Raw genomic sequence first — 21444 nt, 5'->3', positions numbered from 1 at the left:
ATAGAAACATGGCACTTAAATGCAGAAAAGCAGAAATATTAACTGCAGCCTTTTCAGATCACAAGGCAATTAAAATATTGATCGGCAAGGGTACATGGAGACCCAAATCAAAAATTAATTGGAAATTAAATAACATGATACTCCAAAATCGGATAGTTAGAGAAGAAATCATAGAAACAATTAACAATTTCGTTGAAGAAAATGACAACGGCGAAACATCCTTTCAAACCTTATGGGATGCAGCCAAGGCAGTACTTAGAGGAAAATTCATATCCCTGAGTGCATATATTAACAAATTAGGGAGGACAGAGACCAAGGAATTGGAAATGCAAATCAAAAAACTTGAGAATGAACAAATTAAAAACCCCCAGAAGAAAACCATACTAGAGATCCTAAAAATTAAGGGAGAAATTAATAAAATAGAAAGTGACAGAACTATTGAGCTAATAAACAAGACTAGAAGCTGGTACTTTGAAAAAACAGACAAAATAGACAAAGTACTGGGTAATTTAATTAAAAAAAGGAAAGAAGAAAGGCAAATTAATAGCATCAAGGATGAAAAGGGGGATCTCACCTCAAATGAAGAGGAAATTAAGGCAATCATTAAAAATTACTTTGCCCAATTATATGGCAATAAATTTACCAATCTAGGTGATATGGATGAATATTTACAAAAATATAAATTGCCTAGACTAACAGAAGAAGAAATAGTTTTCTTAAATAATCCCATATCAGAAATTGAAATCCATCAAGCCATCAAAGAACTGCCTAAGAAAAAATCCCCAGGGCCTGATGGATTCACCAGTGAATTCTATCAAACATTCAGAGAACAGTTAACCCCAATATTATACAAACTATTCGACATAATAAGCAAAGAGGGAGTCCTACCAAACTCCTTTTATGACACAAGCATGGTACTAATTCCAAAGCCAGGCAGGCCAAAAACAGAGAAAGAAAACTATAGGCCAATCTCCCTAATGAATATAGATGCAAAAATCTTAAATAGGATACTAGCAAAAAGACTCCAGCAAGTGATTAGAAGGGTCATCCACCATGATCAAGTAGGATTTATACCAGGGATGCAGGGCTGGTTCAACATTAGGAAAACTATCCACATAATTGACCACATCAACAAGCAAACCAACAAGAATCACATGATTATCTCAATAGATGCAGAAAAAGCCTTTGATAAAATACAACACCCATTCCTACTAAAAACACTAGAAAGCATAGGAATAGAAGGGTCATTCCTAAAAATAATAAACAGTATATATCTAAAACCATCAGCTAATATCATCTGCAATGGGGATAAACTAAATCCATTCCCATTAAGATCAGGAGTGAAACAAGGATGCCCATTATCACCTCTATTATTTGACATTGTATTAGAAACACTAGCAGTAGCAATTAGAGAAGAAAAAGAAATTGAAGGCATCAAAATAGGCAAGGAGGAGACCAAATTATCACTCTTTGCAGATGACATGATGGTCTACTTAAAGAATCCTAGAGATTCAACCAAAAAGCTAATTGAAATAATCAACAACTTTAGCAAAGTTGCAGGATACAAAATAAACCCACATAAGTCATCAGCATTTCTATATAATTCCAACACAGCTCAGCAGCAAGAACTAGAAAGAGAAATCCCATTCAAAATTACCCAAGACAAAATAAAATACTTAGGAATCTATCTCCCGAGACAAACACAGGATCTATATGAACACAACTACAAAACACTTTCCACACAACTAAAACTAGACTTGAACAATTGGAAAAACATTAACTGCTCATGGGTAGGACGAGCCAATATAATAAAAATGACCATCCTACCCAAACTCATCTATCTATTTAGTGCCATACCCATGGAACTCCCAAAAATTTTTTTTACTGATTTAGAAAAAAACATAACAAAGTTCATTTGGAAAAACAAAAGATCAAGGATACCCAGGGAATTAATGAAAAAAAATACAAAGGAAGGGGGTCTTGCAGTCCCAGATCTCAGACTATATTATAAAGCAGCGGTCATCAAAACAATTTGGTACTGGCTAAGAGACAGAAAGGAGGATCAGTGGAATAGACTGGGGGCAAGCAACCTCAGCAAGACAGTATATGACAAACCCAAAGATCCCAGCTTTTGGGACAAAAATCCAATATTTCATAAAAACTGTTGGGAAAATTGGAGGACAGTGTGGGAAAGATTAGGCTTAGATCAACACCTCACACCCTACACCAAGATAAATTCAAAATGGATGAATGACTTGAACATAAAGAAGGAAACTATAAGAAAATTAGGCGAACACAGAATAGTATACATGTCAGACCTTTGGGAAGGGAAATACTTCAAAACCAAGCAAGAATTAGAAAGAATTACAAAATGCAAAATAAATAATCTGGATTACATCAAATTAAAAAGTTTTTGTACAAACAAAACCAATGTAACCAAAATTAGAAGGGTAGCAACAAATTGGGAAACAATCTTCATAAAAACCTCTGACAAGGGTTTAATTACTAAAATTTATAAAGAACTAAATCAATTGTACAAAAAATCAAGCCATTCTCCAATTGACAAATGGGCAAGGGACATGAACAGGCAATTCTCAGCCAAAGAAATCAAAACTATTAATAAGCACATGAAAAAGTGCTCTACATCTCTTATAATCAGAGAGATGCAAATCAAAACAACTCTGAGGTATCATCTCACACCTAGCAGATTGGCTAACATGACAGCTATGCAAAGTAATGAATGCTGGAGGGGATGTGGCAAAGTGGGGACATTAATTCATTGCTGGTGGAGTTGTGAATTGATCCAACCATTCTGGAGGGCAATTTGGAACTATGCCCAAAGGGCGATAAAAGACTGTCTGCCCTTTGATCCAGCCATAGCACTGCTGGGCTTGTACCCCAAAGAGATAATGGACAAAAAGACTTGTACAAAAATATTCATAGCTGCGCTCTTTGTGGTGGCCAAAAATTGGAAAATGAGGGGATGCCCCTCAATTGGGGAATGGCTAAACAAATTGTGGTATATGTTGGTGATGGAATATTATTGTGCTAAAAGGAATAATAAAGTGGAGGAATTCCATGTGAACTGGAACAACCTCCAGGAAGTGATGCAGAGCGAAAGGAGCAGAACCAGGAAAAGATTATACACAGAGACTGATACATTGTGGTACAATCGAAGGTGATGGACTTCTCCATAAGTATCAATGCAATTTCCCTGAACAATCTGCAGGGATCTAAAAAAAAAATACTACCCACAAGCAGAGGATAAACTGTGGGAGTAAAAACACCGCTGAAAAGCAACTGCTCGACCACAGGGTTGGAGGAGATAAGACTGAGGAGAGACTCTAAACGAACACTATAATGCAAACTCCAACAACAGGGAAATGGGTTCGAGTCAAGAACACATGTGATAACCAGTGGAATCATGCGTCGGCTATGGGAGAGGGAAAGGCGGGGGGGGGGGGGGGGGGGAGGGGAGGAAAAGAAAACGATCTTTGTTTCCAGTGAATAATGTATGAAAACGACCAAATAAAATAATATTAAAATTAAAAAAAAAAAATCTCCATAAATCCCAGCTGACTTGGGTATTTTTCATATTTTGAAATTTCCCATGGAAACCACTTACTTAGATTTTAAGTTAAAACACTAAAATTATCCTTACAGTTTTGACATTTACAAAGTAAAGGCCATTGGCTGCAAATGGGAGTTTGAGTGTAGATTTCATTGATTTGGTGCTCCCCTGCCTCTTCAGCAATGCTCTTAGCTCCTCAGGAGCAAAGGTTGTCATGGTAAATGCCATCAATATCCCCCATTGAACAGCACATATGGAACCCATCTGAGAAAACCCATCTCCCAACAGCACTTCGTAACTTACAGAATGCTTCTTGGTTATCAAGTATTTGAAGGGCCGTTATGGGGGGCAGAGATGAGACTTGTCTTGCTTGGGCCCAGCGGGAAGGACCAAGCTGCAGAGAGATGGAATTGGGCTTGTTAGAAGAAGGAAACCTGCATAACAAGGAGAGCTAGCCAAAAAAGGAGAATGACAAAATGACAAACGTGGAAAAAGGCTTTACATAATTGTACACATCAAATCTCTATCAGATCACTTACCATCTCAGGGAGTAGGAGGGAAGGAGAGAATTGGGAATTCACACTTTTGAAAAAATGAATGTTAAAAATTGATATTACATGAAATTAGGGGAAATTTTTGTTTAATTTTAACTGGCTGGTGTGAGTTTTTTTTTTCATTGTATGTGTGATGTGTGTCTTCTGGACAGCACTGGGAATATCGAAATATATTTTGCATGAAAGCACTGACATAACCTATATCAGAATATTTATTTACCTCTTGGTAGCAGGGAAGGAAGGAGGGAGAGAATTTTAATTACAAAATGTTAGAAAACAATTTCAAAAGTTGTTTCTACTTGTAATTGAAAAAAAAGGGGGGGTTTTGTTTTTACTTACTTTCCATCTTAGAATCAATACTATGTATTTGTTCCAAGACAGAAGAATAGTAAGGGCTAGGCAAGGGAAATATTTTTTAATATGGAAATTTTTAATTAATTAATTAATTAATGATGTTTTTTCCATTGTTATAAGATTCATCTTCTTTCCCTCCCCTCCCCTCCACCACAACCCCCTTCTTTAGTGGAAGCAATGGGAGTTAAGTGACTTACCCAGGGTCACCCAGCTAGAAAGTGTCTGAGGCCATATTTGAACCCAGGATCTACCATCTCTAGGCCTCACTCTCCATCCACTGAGCCACCCAGATGCCCCTAAAGAACATTTTGAAAAAGAAAAAAAAAGTGGAATGTGCTGCTTTGGGAAGTAGTAAACTTTACTTCAGTAGTAGTCTTTGAGAAAAAATTAGATGACCAGGAATATTGTAGAGATCATAGATTTAGGACTGGAAGAGACCTCAGAGGCCATCTGGTTCAACCCCCTCTCATTTTATAGTTGATAAAACAGATTTGTGGAGGTTAAGTGATTTGCCTGAGGCCACAAAGATAAGTAAGCATCAATGGCAGAATTTGAATTCAAGTCCTTGGTCTCCAGCAACACTACTTTGCCTCCTAATTCCCTCATTTCACAGAATAGGTATGTGTTAAACTAGATGGCCTCTGAGATTCCTCTGAGGTTCTTTAAGTAGCTCATCAGCTAGCATTTGGATAATTAAAGATTTGCAAAGTACTTAACAACTCTGGAAGGTAGATATTATTATTATATCCATTTTAGAGAAGAAAATTGAGACAGACAAAGGTGAAGTGTGACTTACTCAGACTCACACATAGTAAGTGTCTGAGGCTGGATTTGACTTAGATCTCTATCCACTACACTACCTGACTGCTTCTAAGAAATAAGTAAGGCAAGACCAGTTGTAGAGGGTCTTGACAACTTTCCATAGGTCACTATGACAAATGTCTTCATCTCTCATGTAAAATTTGAGGGTTGGACTATATGAACTCTGAAGGCCTTTTCAGTTTTGTTTTTTTACATTTTTTTAAACCTTTACCTTCCCTCTTAGAATTGGTTCCAAGGCAGAAGAGAGGTCAGGGCTAGGCAATGGGGGTCAAGTGACTTGTCCAGGGACACCCAGCTAGGAAGTGTCTGAGGCCAGATTTGAACCAAGCTGAAATATGACTTTTGTCTTTCGATGGCAGTGTATAATGGAGAGTGCTGATTCTAAGATGGAAGGTGTAAATCTTGAAATTTCTTATACTTGTGAATGTTAAAAATTTCCACATTGAGGAATCCTCTATTGGAACAAATTCCCTACTGGGAAACATTCCCCATTTTGATGTGAGAACTCACCAGAATCAGAAATGGGAGGACCTCTACTCCACCCGTACTTAAGTATGCTTTAGGGGAGAAAACTCCTTGCTAAACAATGAAAGTACTTGGACCCATGCTTATAATAAGGCAAGGAGTTCTTTGAGCCATGCCTGTTTTTTAGAATTGATACAATGAGATGCTAGGTACCTAAAAGGGTTGGGCAAGTTTTCTCTTAATGAGATTAGTTGACTCAGCTGTGTTTTCACTGGTTCAGACTTACTGAGGAGATTAGTCAACTTAGCAGGAATTCAGATGGGCAGTCCTTTGGAAAATGTCTACAGTGATTGGTAGATGTAAGGACTTAGGGGAGGTGACATAGGAGAAAAACCCCTATATAAGAAAAAGCAGAATCCCTTGAGAAAAAAAAATCCTTTTGGAGGATCTCTGATGAGGATCACTTGGAAAGAATCTCTTGAGAGAGGCTCTGGAGAAGGGAAGCTCTTGGAGGACAATCTCTAAGGAGGTCTTGCTGGAGCTCCTCTGAGGGAATCTGTCCCTCTGGAGGCTCTGGAGAGAGGCCTTTTGGAACAGTCTCTGGCTGGAAGGCTCTTTAAGGAGGACTCTGGCTGGAACTCTCTCTGGTGAAGTCAGCTGAGATGGAGCTGGCCTGGTGTCACTAGAATCCTTGCTTAGACAGACCTTGTGGTGAGTGTTAAAAGACTGACTGACTGATCTCTCTCTCTTAAGACTCAGGTCTAGGCCATGTTGGCTTAAGGCCCTTCATACTTATTTCCTTTTTCTCTCCTTCTCTCTTTTCTTTAATTCCACATTTGTATTAATTAAAATCTCTATAAAACCCAGTTGACTTGGGTATTTGAATAATTGGGAATATTTCCCTGGTGACCACCTTATATTTGATTTAAAAACCAAGACACTGTAGTGAAACATATTTTCTGTGGTCAAATTTACTCACCCTCTCTTATATCAATCACAATTTATATCTTCCACCATTTTAACTCACTACAGTTTACATCATCACTCTTTTAACTGTTACAGTTTAAGAACATCAACCATTTTAATTATAACAAAGGGAAGGGTTTAAAAGAAAGTAATTTTTTAGGAAGATATCACATTGGCCATGAGGCACATGGTGAGTTGAAGAGAAGGTCCTGAAGTGGGGTCACCACTTTAGCAATCTAGGAAAATGAGAAAACTTGATCTCAGGCAGTGGAGGTAAAGAATGAATGAGGCTTAGCAAATGGACCACTGTAGGGAGGACATAATCGAGGCTCTCTATGGTTTCCAATCTGAGTGACTGGAAGAAATATGGTCCCTTTGGCACAGAGGTTCCTAGTCTGCCATCCATATGCAGGCAAAGTTCTTTTTATTGAACTTTGAAGATATTATCAAGCTGTTTGGGTTTTTTGTTTTTTTTTTTTTGCAATTGAAGGGTTGTGACAGCCCTGTGTCTAACAAGTCTACCAGCATTATTTGTTCAACAGCATGTGCTCCCATGGTGCCTCTGTGGCACATTTTGGTGATATTTCACAATATCAAAAACTTTTCCATTATCACTTTATCTGTTATGGTGATCTGTGATCTTTGATGTTACTATTGTAATAGTTTGGGGGTGCCACAAACAATGCCCCCAAAGATGGTGAACTTAATTGATAAAATGTTGCTCCACTAGTTGGTCATTACCCAATCTCTCTCCCTCTCCTTGGATCTCCCTATTCCCTGAGACACAACAACATTGAAGACTAATACTCTTAAGTGATAAAGCAGTGGCCAGATTTGAGAGGATTGACTCCAATTCTGAAAGAACTTCTACTGTGAGTAAAATGCTATCAGATAGCATCACATCCTATAGAAAAAAATTTTTTAATTATATTTAATTTCATTTCCCCCTAATTACATGTAACAAGTTTTATTTTTCAAAGAATACTGTCTCCAATTCTCTCTCTCCCTTCCCCCCTCATGGGACTTACGTTGAGATGATAAATCATCTTATGTAGATTTTATAGGTACAATCCTGCAAAACTTTCCTATATGACTCTTTTTGTGGAAGCAAACAAATAAAAAATTAAGACAGAAAGTGAAAAAAGTTTGCTTTGGTCCGGACTTAAACCCTATCACTTCCTTTTCTCTGGTAGCAGATTGGATTTTTATCACGAATGCTTCAGGATGGATAGTTTTGGATCATTATATTGCCAAGAATAGCTTTTATTCACAGTTGTTCATTGAACAGTATTCCTGGCACTGTATTCTATGTTCTCTGTGTTCTCCTTATTTTACTCTGCTTCAGTTCATGTAAAACTTTCCAGTTTTTTTCTGAGCTCCTCCTGCTTGACATTTCTTATAGCACAATTTCCATTACAAATATATACTATAAATTAATCAGCCATTCCCCAATTGATGAATATCCCCTCACTTTCTAGTTCTTTGTCCCACCCCCTCCAAAAAAGCTTCTTTAAATATTTTGTACATGTGGGTCCTTTCCCTTTTTGTTTTTCATCTCTTTGGGATACAAACCTAGTAATGGTATTGCTGAGTCAAAGAGTATGTACTGTTTATAGCCTTTTGGGCATAGATTCAAATTGTTCTCCAGAATGGTTGAATCAGTTCAAAATCCCCCAACAGGGCACCAATGTCCCAACTTTCCTATACCCCCTCCAAGTTTTGTCATTTTCCTTTTCTGTTGTAATAGCCAATCTGATAGTTGTGGGGTGGTACTGTAAAAAATAGACTCGAATACAGGACTACAATCCCCATGAGCCTTTGCTCCCCTTCCCCAGAATGCCTTGTAATCTCACCTGGGCCGAGATTGAGAAGGTATTTAAGCTGATTCAAAGGCTTTTGAGGGCTCTCTTGGCTTTTTTGGACTTCCATTTTGGAGCAGACATGGCTTTTTTTTTCATAATGTAGGTGAGGTTGTGTCTAGGCCACTCTATGGCCTGGACACGTGTTTCTTATCCTGTATTTTCTTTAATCCTTAATCTTCAATAAACCTCTAAAAAATATAATACTCCTTGCAGAGAGAAACTAATTTCTACCTGCCTCAGATGCCTCAGTCTCCCCGTCTCCCCTAAATTTTAATCTTTACAGTACCTCAGAGTTGTTTTAATTTGCATTTCTCTAATTAATGGTGATTTAGAACATTTTTAAAATTACTATATAGAGATTTAATTACTTTATCTGAGAACTGACTGTTCATATCTTTTGACTATCAATTGTGGAATAACTTATATTTTCATGTAGTCAACTTATTTCTCTATATACTTGAGAAATGAGACCTTTAGTCTTATAAAAAAAAAGTTGCATTATTATGATTACTATGTATTACTTTCCATCCTATTTACCTCTGTTAAGGTTCTGAACTCCTTAAATTTGTCCTCTTTTCTGCCAGCCCTATCCTCCTCTTATCCTTTTCCCCTCCTACTTTTCTGCAGGGTAGAATAGTTTTCTATATCCAATTAATTGTGTTGTTCTTTCCTCATTGAGCCAATTCTGATGAGAGTAAGATTCACATGCTCCCCTCCCTACCTCTCCCATTTCCCCTTCTGCTGTGAATGTCCTTTCATGCCTCTTTTATGTGCAATAATTTCACCCATTTTATTCTTCTCTTTCCCCTCCCCCCAAAGCATTTCTTTTTTCATGCCTTAATTTAATTTAATTTTATATTATCCTGTCATATTCAACTCACATCCTCTCCCTCTATGTATATTCTTTCTAGCTGCCTTAATAATGACAAAGTTCTTTGGCATTATAAGAATCATCTCCTCATGTAAAGATATATTCAATGTAATCTTCTTGAATGCCTTTTGATTTCTCTTTCCTGTTTACCTTTTTATTATTCTCTTGAGTCTTATATTTGGGAGCCAAATTATCCATTTAGCTCTGGTCTTTTCATCAGGAATGTGTGGAAAGTCCTTTATTTCATTTGAATACTCATTTTTCCCTCCAATGATTTTGATTGAAGTCCTAGCTCCTTTGGCCTCTGAAACATTATCTTTCATACCATCCAATCTTTTAATATAGAAGCTGCTAAATCTTGTGTTATCTTGACTGTGGGTCTATGATATTTGAATTGTTTCTTATCAGCTGTTTGCAATATTTTCTCCTTGACCTAGGAGTTCATGAATTTGGCTATATAATATTCCTGAGTGGTGCTTTTGGAGATCTCTTTCAGAAGGTGATTGGTGGATTCTTTCTATTTTGCCCTCTGGTTCTAGAACATCAGGGAAGTTTTCTTTGATAAATTTTTGAAAGATAATTCTAAGATTTTTTTTTATCATGGCTTTCAGGTAGTCTAATAATTCTTAGATGATCTCTCCTTGATTTATTTTCTAGGTCACTTGTTTTTCCCATGAGACATTTCACATTTTATTCTATTTTTTCACTCTTTTGACTCTTTTATTGTTTTCTTGATGTCTCATGGAGTCATTAGCTTCCACTTAACCAATTCTATTTTTTAATGTATAATCTTCTTGAATGAGCTTTTGTACCTTCTTTTCCATTTGGCCAGTTCTACTTTGTAAAAAGCTCTTTTTCTCAGTGCATTTTTGTATATCTTTTTCCATTTGGCCAATTCTGATTTTTAAGAAATTCTTTTCTTCATTGGATTTTTGTGCCTCTTTTACCAATTATCCTGTTCTGTTTTTTAAAGCATTAATTTCTTCAGTACTTTTTCATGTTTCCTTTACCAAACTATTGACATTTTTCATGATTTTCCTTTATCACTTTCATTTCTTTTCTTAGTTTTTCTTCTACCTCTCTTGTTTAATTTTTAAAATCCTTTTTGAGCTCCTCTGTTAATTCTTTTTAGGCTTGAAAGCAATTCCTATTTTTCTTGGAGACTTTTGATACAGCAGTATTTGTTTTGTTGTCTCCTTCTGAGTTTATGTTTTGGTCTGCTCTGTCACCAAAATAACTTTCTTAATGAGTTTCTTTTTTTGTTGTTTGCTCGTTTTCCAGCCTTTTTCTTTTTGTTTTTAAATTTTAAAAACTGTTCAAGTTGTCTGTATCTGTGGTGAAGGGAGCACTCTTTCAAGCTTCAGCTTCTGTGTGCAGTGGTCTTCAGAGCTAGATCTGGGGATCTACCTGTTTTCAATTCTTCCAAGGCATTATGATATAAAGAAAAGTGTGTTTAATACTCTCTGGGACTATGCTCTGTTCTCTGAGTAACCCCAAACACTCTTCCCCCCCCTTTAACTGTGACTAGGGTCCCCTGATCCCCTATTGCAGCAATTTCTGGTATGTGTAGTATATGCTGGTGCTCCTCCTCACTTTGGGATCATGCCCTGAGACTGTGACCTGGTTCTGTGTATGGGTGATACAACAAGAGTCTTGTTCTCAGAGCCAGCAAAGGGACCCCAGTAATCTCCTTCTAAGCAATTGTCTAACCCCTCTTACCATCTGTCACTGAGAGTTGAAGAATCCTTTGCTGCTTCTATAGCTGCACTCAAGGTCTATTGCTATTGTGGGGTCTGCCCTGGCTCACTGCCCCCCACCTCCACCCCAGAACTAGAACCATTGGCCTTCTAAGTAGTTTTGTGCTGGAAAATTACTCCATCTTGTCTTTTTGTGGGTTATTCTTCTCCTGAATTTGTTCTAAGAGATTATATCATGATTTGGTAGAGAACAGATAAGGATCTGTGCCTTCCACCATCTTGGTTCTGTTCCCCCTACAGAGAACTCTTTCATGAAAGGAAGAATATTTTGATGAGGCAAATCTCATGTTGTCTTGTTTCAAGAAACTGTCACAGCCACTCCAACCTTCAGGAACCCCTACCCTGATCAGTTAGCAGTCATCAATATTGAGGCAAAAATATTATTAATTCAGTGAACGCCAAGATAATGAGTAACACTTTTAGCCATGAGTTATTTTTTAATTAAGGAATGTTCCTTATTTTTCAGACACATCACTATTGTACTCTTAATAAAATATGGTGTGATGTAAACATAACTTTTAGATGTACCAAGAAGCTAAAAAACTCATGTGACTTGCTTTATCATTATTTTACATATGCTTATGCATATTATTTATGCAGTGGTCTGGAACCTGACTCACAATATCTATGAGGTATGCCTGTATTTGTTTGGATATGTCAATGGAGCAAAAGCTCCATCCCGCAAGCAGCATGCCCTGATAATCCTCTGCATTTTATTTTGTGCATTTAAAAACATGATTCTGAGAAGTGGTTCATGGGCTTCACAGACACTGTCAAAGGAATCCTTGAAACAAATTTTTAAAAGGTTAAGAACCCTTTAACATAAGCAGGAGTATGTAGGAGGGAAGAATCTGTTTTTGGAGGCAAGATGAGGAGTTTGATTTTATATATACTGCCTATAAGGTGTCAGGGTGGCATGGCAGTGGAGACACAATTGTAAATGTAGGGTTGGAAGGATAGAGGGTGGGAGAGAGCAGGGAGAGGATAAGGGGGAAAAGACAGAGACAGAGAAAGACAGAGATAGAAGGAGAGGAGAGGGAAAAAAGGAGAGAAGGGGAAGGAAGAGAAAGGAGATGAGAGTAGAGGAAGGGAGAAGAGGAAAGATGAGAGGGAAGGAGAAAGAGGAAGAGGGATGGGAGGAAAGGAGGAAGGGGAGATTTGGTGGCTTTCCTTACAAAAGTGATAGCTGGAATCACAAGAGTCAATCATATATCTAATGCCAAAGGGTATCGTAGAGAATTAAAGGACAGAGGGCTGAGGACTAAGCCTGGGAGACTAATTTGATCCATTATGTAATTTTGCTCTGAGAGAAGAGACTCCCTCCCATATCATGCTTAGCTAAAACAGAGCCAGAACAGGAGAGGTGGGTTATGGGCACGATTTCTTTTTTAAACTCCCAGTGTGAGCATCAATTAGAAGAGAGGGAAGAATTAGGCAAACCCAGCTGAGGTCTTGCTAAACACACCCCATTTAATGATCAGCAAAAAGAGTCCCCAGCTGGATTCACCCCTGCCTACCCGAAACGAAGATCAGTCCTCAGCATGGGCTTGTTGCTAACAACACGTCTTCTTGTTGGTCCACTTACTAGCTCTTCTTTCCAGGAAGATTAAGGCTGTGAAGGACCCACACAGATCATTTGCCAGCTCCTCTTTTGCTAACAGAGCAGCCAGGGGAGCCAAGATTCAAGTTGTAATTACATGGTGACCCATTTAAAAAGCTGCCCTTTGGGAAATATTCTATTGTTGCCTTGCCATCCCCCCCCCCACGTCACACAAACAAGTAGCATGCCCTGGTAGTCGTCTGAATTTTATGCATTTAAAAACATGATTCTGAGAAGGGGTTCCTGGGCTTCACCAGACACTGCCAAGGGAATCCTTGAAACAAACAATAACAACAACAAAAGGGTAAGAATCCTTTAACATAAGGAGGAGTATTGCAGGAGGGAGGAGTCTTGTTTTTAGAGGAAAGATGAAGTGCCTTCTCTCTTTTAATCATTTCCTATTTATCCTGTCTAGAGTTAATTTGTATGTAGTTGTGGCATGTTGTCTCCCCTATTCTTAGACTATAAATTCTGTAAGTAGATGAGGAAGATCCATGGTGTTTTCTACTGTTTCTTTCTCTGACAAGTGGTCATCGAGCTCCTGCTTGAATACCTCCAGTGATGGGGAGCCCACTCCCTCCTTTGAGATAGAGGTAATTCTCAGAAAGTCTGGCATTACCTCAACCCATAATCTGTATGTGTGGACTCCCACTTACTGGGACCAAGGAACACAATGACAATGTACAATAACACCTGGCATTGATCTAGCTCTTTGAAGGCTTGCAAAGTGCATTACTGTATTATCCCATTATATCTTTACAACAATGTTGAGAATAGGTGCTATTATTAGTCTTATTTTATAGATGAGGAAACTGAGGTGAAGAGAGATTAAGTGACTTGCTGAAGGTTACATACCTGATATCTGAAGTGATTTCATCTCCAATGCTCCATCCCCTGTGCCATCTAGGGACCTCTTCCAGATTAGTTTCTAATGCCTCCTCTCTTTGTTGTTTGGTCTTTTCAGTCGTGTCTGACTTTTTTGTATCCTTACTTGGGGTTTTCTTGGCAAAGATCCTGGAGTGGTTTGCCATTTCCTTCTCCAGCTCATTTTACAGATGAGGAAACTGAGGCAAACAGGGTTAAGTGACTTGCCCAGGGTCACACAGGTAATAAGAGCCTGAAGCTGAACTTGAATTCAAGTCTTCCTAACTCTAGACCTGGTACTCTATGCATTGTGTTGCCCCCTTAGCTGCCCCTCCCTGTGTCTGTTTTCTTCTGGCTATATGTTACCAGTTTTTTCTTCTTTTCACTTTCTCTTTCTTCAGTCTCTGCCTCCACTCATGGTTTGTTTTCTCTGCTCTAGGCACATCAGGTAGGTGGTGGGAAGAGGAAGAAGGGAGCTCCTGAGTCAAATACTGAGGATCCCCATAGTCACATGTAGAAGTAATTTCCTTGCAATAACCACATGACATTCCTCTCTCTTCTACCTAGCTGCCACAATATTCTTAAAGCATTGGACCGAACATGTCACTGGCTTCCATAAACTCCCCATTGCCTCTAGGATCAGTTAAGTGCAAGCTCCTCCATTTGGTCTTTCACAACCAAACTTTCTAGCATTATTAACACAGTACCTCGTCTCTCACTCTACATTTCTTTTACTCAGGCTCTTATGCAAGAACCTCCCCCACACCTCCATTTCTTATGTAGGAAATGCCTTCCCTTCTCACCACCATCTTTTGGAATCCCTAGTTTTCTCCAAAGTTTAGCTCAAAAACCATTTCCTACAGGAGGTCTTCCTTTCTTGATCCATGCAGTTGTTAAAGCCTCTCCCAAGAAATTACCTTGTGTTAATTTAATATATACACATCAGCATACATATATGCACCATATATATACCATATAAATATATAATTATATATCATATGAATGTGTTTCCTCAATAGATCCTTAAGGTGAGAGAATTGAGGAGATCAGGACAGCAAATGGTTAATTGTGAGACTTGAGTGAACCACACTAATTCCATCTTATAACTCAGTTCTAGAGCTAGTTCAGGTCCCTTTCTGTACATCAGCTATGGGCCTAATCTCATTTTTGTCTTGTGAGAAAACTTCATTCAATTATGAAAATTTGGAGAAAACTTTGTTGCATTGTTTGAACCTAACCCTGTATGACTAAAAGACTGCATTGCCTGTACCTGCTATTTAGATACCCTTAACCAAGGATCTAGGTTATGTTGATCAGAAACCCTGTCAGGGGGCAGCTAGGTGTACTAGAGGTCCTGGGTTCAAACTTCCTAGCTGTGTGACCCTGGACAAGTCCCTTAATCCCTATTGCCTAGCTCTTACCACTCTTCTGCCTTGGAACTAATACTTACTTTGATTCTAAGACAGAAGGTGAGGAGGAAGGACGGAAGGAAGGAAGGAAGGAAGGAAGGAAGGAAGGAAGGAAGGAAGGAAGGAAGGAAGGAAGGAAGGAAGGAAGGAAGGAAGGAAGGAAGGAAGGAAGGAAGGAAGGAAGGAAGGAAGGAAGGAAGGAAGGAAGGAAGAAAGAAAGAAAGAAAGAAAGAAAGAAAGAAAGAAAGAAAGAAAGAAAGAAAGAAAGAAAGAAAGAAAGAAAGAAAGAAAGAAAGAAAGAAAGAAAGAAAGAAAGAAAGAAACCTGTCAGACCCTAAGATTGATGCATGAAGTTTTCTCATAATTGTACATCTCAAGCAACTTATAGACTTATTGGAAAACTGGCCCCACCCTGGTCAATCAGTTATTGCTTCCATATTCCTTTTGATGGAGATGGGTAGTGATGGGTAGTGATAGAAGTGGGACCCTCATGTTCTGAAACCTTGTGTTTTTCACTAGTTAGCACTAGTTAAGCTTAAATTGCCCTCCACAGTAATAGGGATGTTTGAAAGAGAAGAGGGCTTTGGAAGAAGAAGATAATGAGTTCCATTTTGTCACCCATTCATTCTGACATTTGAACAAAAGCTTTCTGGAGCTATCAGAGCTAAGGGGCTGACTGATGGTGACATTACATTTCCAGAACAGCAGCAGGCTAGAGGGGCAAGGGAACCCTTGAGGATGGGATGTAACATCAAGTCACATAGTTGGTTTACTTCCTAGCCCAATCTACTCTCTCTTCCCTGGAGCAGTTTCCAAAAGATTTCAACTGGTTATGAGGTTTCTGTTGATTCTGAGGTATTTAGAAACCCCTATGATATAGGCTCCCCAAGATCTTTCCCAACACTCAGACGTTAAGGTCCTCGAATTCCCACTACAATCATGCAGATGCTTTCTATTTATCTGTGTAAGTTGTTTTCCCCAGTGTCAAGTGGACCCCTTGAAGAATGGATCTTTTACTTTGTCCTTGTAATCTCCGAGCCTAACATTTAACAGGAATTCGTGCTCCTTGAACTGAGCTGAAGTTATTCCCACTCCTTGTCCCATCCAGCTCATTATCCCATAAAATACAGGCGACTAGAGAGAAATTGACGGATTTTTTAATGCTCCAAGAACAATAGCTTCAAAGATAAAAAGTCACCAAGTTGATTTTATTTAATCCTGAACTTTTTGTGTCCAAAAGTAAGAAACCAGCTTGTGCAAAACAACCACATAAATAAATAAATAAATATAAATAAATAAATAGGAGTCATTTTGAGAGGATGGAAAAGTCCCAGAGGGAATTAGATGTTGGGAAGTAGGCAGCTGGAACATCTTAATTCCTTCTTGACACTGCTGGAGAAAAAAGAGAAATATGGTTACTAGGGGAGGCTCAAGGCTGTTGGGTTTTTTCCTCTCTGTGTTTTGTTTTGTTTTGTCATCTTATGTGATCATAGATTCTCATAATAGGAAGGGACCTCGGCAGCTAGCTGATTCCACCTGATTAAGAACCCTCTTCCCACAAATGGTCATCAAGCTTCTGCTTGAAGTGAAGGAGAACTCACTACTTACAAAGACAGCCCATTTGGCTTTTGGACAGCTCTGATAATTAGCCAGGTTTTCCCTGTATCAAGGTGAAATATCCCTCTCTCTTCCCCCCCCCAACCCAACCTTACCCCCCCCCCCCGTCTCTCTCTGTCTCTCTGTCTCTGTCTGTCTCCTCTTTTACTCCTTTTCTTGTCCTGGCAGCTGGAATTGGAATCAGGATAAACCTGAGTTCAAATCTAGCCTAAGATATTAACTAGTTGTGTGACCCTGGGCAAGTCATCTAACCCAGTTTGCCTCAGTTTCATCTGTAAAATGAGTTGGAGAATGAAATGGCAAGCCATTCCAGGATCTTTGCCAAGAAAATCTTCAATGGGGTCACAAAGAGTTGGACACACCTAAACCACACTGCCTCCTTTAACTCACTCTAGTCCTCATCTCAGTGGACCTGTCTCTTTATCTACCAGATGGATTAACTGAATGATTACACCTTCTGCCTTTGCCATTGTTAGAAACTCAGGGGCATCACTAGGAAGGAGATGAATGAACCCTTCTCCCTCACAGGGGCAGTACAAAACAGGTCGTACTCAACCATTTAGCAGCTGGGATGCTTGAAGGTTGGATGGCTGAACCACTGAAGCAATGGCACATTTGTAGCCTCTTTAACCCTAAGGGCTATTAGTGAAGCTGAACAACATCTCTGCCAAAGGAAGTTGGTGACTGACCAAGATACAGGCAAAAGAGAAAAACAAAGGGGTAATTAAAGGATGTTTCAATGGATAGATTCCAGAATCATGTATCCTAAGATGTAAGGGGTCTCAGAGGCCCTCATTTTACAGATAAAGAAACTGAGGCACAGAAAAATTAAGTGACTTGCCCCCAAAAACCACAAATTGAAGAGGGCTAGAATTTGAACTCAGGTCTCTAGACTCCATATTCAGGGATCTTTCCACTGGTCCATAAATAAGGCAAGGATTAAAAAAATAACCACATGACAGGGAAGTCATGTGCTATCAGCAATTGCCCATGATATATGCAGGAAATTGTTCTAAATTCAGACAGAAAAGACTTGGGATTAGAATATGGATTACTGGGGCCAGAAGAGTTCTCTTTCAAAGGGTTCGAGCTCCTAAGCCTGTCTTTCTATTAACTGTCTGCTCTCCCAGTGAGGGGGAAACTGTGACTCAACCAGTTAAACATAAAGAAAGAAGAAAATCTGAAAAGCTAAATAAATAAGGAACAGGCTGCAGGAATATATCTCTGGGATTATTCCCCTTCCCCCCTTCTCCATGAAGCTTTTCTGACATCTTTGCTCTCAGCTTTTGCTGTTCCCTAGAGTTCACTATGTGTCTCTTTTGTTTCAGTCTTGGGGGTGGGGAACATGCTATGTTCCCTTGGGAAGTTATTCTTGGGATCTTGGTCCCTCTACAACACTTCTCCATCCCCAATTCTGTTCTCTGGTCACTAAGCCTGGAAATGAAAGGGAGTTTAACTGCTAGAGTGACTACTGGTAGAAAGGGTCTTGTGTGAATGCCTGTGGGGGTGGGGGTGGGGGTTGATGTTACGCCAGGGGAGAAACGGGGACATCAGAGGCAGGGGACAAGATGTTGGTTTACCATTGCACCCCAGGCTGCTGAGGGAGCCAATTCTGTCCAGCCTCCTGCCAAAGCACCCCGATTCCCGCATCAGTTTAGGGCTCTGCAGACTACGCAGGGTCTGGAAGGCAGGGACCCTGAAGCCACGGCTGCCCCCTGGCACCGGTTGGGGTTCGGGCTTGCTGTTTTCCCACAGTTCCTCCAGGGTCTCCCTTTGCTCCCGAGACTCAGGCTCCGCCGACTCTAACTCCTCCAGAGCAGAGATCTTTTCCCTTAATCGGTCCAGCAGTTCCTGAAAGGATGATGGCAGTAAAAGGGGAATGTTAACAAGAACTGTGAACACCCTTACAGATGGCTCTTTCGTCCCCCTCCCCAAGCCTCCGCGGCGCCCAATGCGCCTTCAATACAACTTCAAGGATCTAGGTCTGCCCAAAGGCCATGCAATCCAATCTTACTCCTGTTCCTTAGTAGAGAGGGAGAAAGGACTCAAGGAGCCAGCGAGAGGTTCCCCTGATGCTCCCAACCCCAGTGCTCTACCCATCATCTCCCAGCGTTTCGGGGCAGCTCTTGAAACGAGGGAGTGGAATGAGAGGCAGATCTGGATCTCTCTTTTGCTAGCTGACCCGAAGGGTATCGACTGTGCTCACCTGGACCCCGGTCAGCTCCCGGGCCTGGCGAGGTTCGTCCAGGGGGTGGGAGAAACTGCCCTGGAACTGCAGAAGGAGCAGAAGCAGAAAGATGCGGGGCAGCGCTGTCTGGAGCTCCATGCTTTGGAAGGAGTGGGCTGGAGGGCGAAGGAGAAATCTCGAACTGTTGCTGCTGCTGCCTCTGCCAACGATGCTGCTGCCTCTGCCAACGATGCTGCTGCCTCTTTCCTTCCCTCTGCGCTTCTGGCTTTCTCTCTCTGGCTACTCGCTGGGTCAGTCGCTATTTATCCCCAGCGGCTCTCTTGCCTAGCTCCTGCCCTTCCTGGTCCCAGGGTTATCTCGGACTTATCAGCCACATTCCGACCTCGCTGAGCTCAAGGCCGGGGAATGCGCCCCCGCCGTCTCACACGGTCTCTGCACAGCCCCCCTTCCTACCCCGCCCCCTCCCCGCCTTTTCTTCCTAACTAAGGTCTCAGCTGTGTGTAGGGGGTGGGAGTGAAGAGCCGGTGAGAGAGGGATGGCCTTGTATAGAAACGGGCGAGGATGGATAGGAACGAGGGAGAGAAGGGGAAAGAGGAGACAGGAGGGCTCCCGGGATTTGGAAATTTGAAAATTGCACCCCATTTTCTATCCTCTTCCACTTAAATTTCCCATGGGCAAGGAACCCCTGGGAACACCTCTCCCTGCAACACACACATGCACAACCGACAGCGAAGCCTCCTCTCTTGGATGGGGAGGGGGGTGGGAGAAGAAAATTCAATTATGGGACTAGGTGTGGGTCCTCAGTTCTCCTGCTCAGCACATCCCTAGGCTTCCACTAAGCTTCAAGCCTCCTACTTCTTCTTTCAAGGCTCCTACAAAAGTTAATTGAGAGGAACTTAGCGAGGGATGGGGTGAGCGAAGATGTCTGGGGGCAGAGGAAGGGGAAAGTGCCAAGAGTCAGGCTAGCCACGAGCCGCCCGAGTTGTTCTGCTCCGTAAACCGCTTCCCCTTCTCACACACACTTTCACTCCCCCTCCCATATGGAGTTTGCTCCCCATTTCAAGGAAAGGAAAGGGGTGCCCCCCCTCCACCACCACCACCACCCCACCCCCCACCCCCCATCCTGATTTTTCTCTCAAATCTCTCTCGTCAGGCCTGATCTGCCAGCATCTGTCATCTCCTGCGCTTCCGCCCTCCGGAACTGGCTTTTGCTGCTGTCCACGGTCCTGGCGGTCCATTTCGCAGTGATACACGTGAAAATTCACTGCAAATACGCATAACCCTCCTGAACGTTGTTGAATCGAATCTCAAAGCAAACAAATCCGAGCAGTGGGCTGCCACAGTGTTCAAGTGCCAGATCACTTGCCTCCCCTCCGCAGGGATATATGGGTTTTCTGGAATTTACATTCTGATTCTATAACATTCTTTTTTTTTTAAACCCTTAGCTTCCTTCTTCAGTCAATACTGTGTATTGGCTCCAAGGCAGAAGAACGGTAAGGGCTAGGCAATGGGGGTTAAGTGACTTGCCCAGGGTCACACAGCTAGGAAGTGTCTGATGTCAAATTTGAACCCAGGACCTCCTGTCTCTAGGCCTGGCTCTCAATCCACTGAGCCACCCAGCTGCCCCTATAGCATTCTTACAGGTAATCTTTGGGTTGTAGCAGCATCCTTTGACATATAATAAATTACTCTGGAGTTTGAAAAGCAAAAAATGAGGGATGGAATCATTTAAGCCTTCTATGTATGGTGGAGTACAGAGTTCTGGACTTGCAACCATTGTTGATACTTTCCTTTTCCTCATCCCCTTTCCCATTTCTCCTTAATCTTAGTGTCTTCCCTCTGAATTGATCTCCAGTTTACCCTGTATATATAATTTGTACATAATTGTTTGCATATTGCCTCCCCATTAGATTTAAATTCCTTGAGAGCAAAATTTGTCTTTTTCTTTTTTCTGTATTCCCAGTACTTAGTTCCACACACATAGCAGGTGCTTAATAAATGCTTGTTGACTTTCCAGTTGCCAGATTCCTTTTTTAAAAAACATTTTACTTTTTCTTCATTCACCTCTCTCTCTCTCCAACTGAACAAAAATGGAAAAAATCTTCATCACAAATATGCATAAACAAAGCTAATTCTCTCACGTTACCGTGTCCCAGCAATTTTCTCTAATACTTCTCATATCTATACCACCTTTCCATGCAAATTCTAGCTCAGAGCCTTGTCTCCTCTTTTGTAGTCTCAAAGATTTAGAATTTAAAAGGACTCCAGAGGTTCAGCTCCTTTGTTTTACTTCCTTGGGGGTATGCCAATGATTTATTTTTTTAAGACCTTATTGATAGCTTTCATTTTTACATTTCAATATTTACCATTGATTTCATAATGTTAAGTCCAATGCTCTTCTCTTAATTATCATTCTAACTGTCCTCTTTGCAACTTTTGACACTGTCAACTTCTTCTGGATACTCTGATTTCTGTGACACTGTGCTCCCTTGTTCTTCTGATCATTCCATCTCAGTCTGCTTTGCTAGATTAGTCTCCCGTCAG

General features: G+C 40.6%; 1 protein-coding gene across 2 annotated transcripts; it reads right to left on the bottom strand.

Moving 5' to 3' along the window:
• Positions 1–16284: 16284 nt before the first annotated feature.
• On the bottom strand, positions 16285–19318 carry NPPB (natriuretic peptide B). Of its 2 annotated transcripts, none has more exons than XM_056795763.1 (3): positions 18919–19318; positions 18293–18563; positions 16285–16487 (listed from the first exon to the last, which is right to left on the bottom strand). In XM_056795763.1, the coding sequence occupies exons 1-3, from the start codon at positions 19036–19038 to the stop codon at positions 16468–16470; spliced, it is 411 nt and encodes a 136-aa protein (XP_056651741.1). In that variant the 5' UTR covers positions 19039–19318; the 3' UTR covers positions 16285–16467. The 2 variants fall into 2 exon arrangements, with proteins under 2 accessions (XP_056651741.1, XP_056651742.1); XM_056795764.1 differs by having other exon boundaries at positions 16285–16484; positions 18919–19218.
• Positions 19319–21444: the final 2126 nt, after the last annotated feature.

This window comes from Monodelphis domestica, chromosome 4 (assembly GCF_027887165.1).
Source record: "Monodelphis domestica isolate mMonDom1 chromosome 4, mMonDom1.pri, whole genome shotgun sequence".
Classification (NCBI taxonomy): domain Eukaryota; kingdom Metazoa; phylum Chordata; class Mammalia; order Didelphimorphia; family Didelphidae; genus Monodelphis; species Monodelphis domestica.
This window is presented reverse-complemented; position numbering and strand designations above follow the sequence as displayed.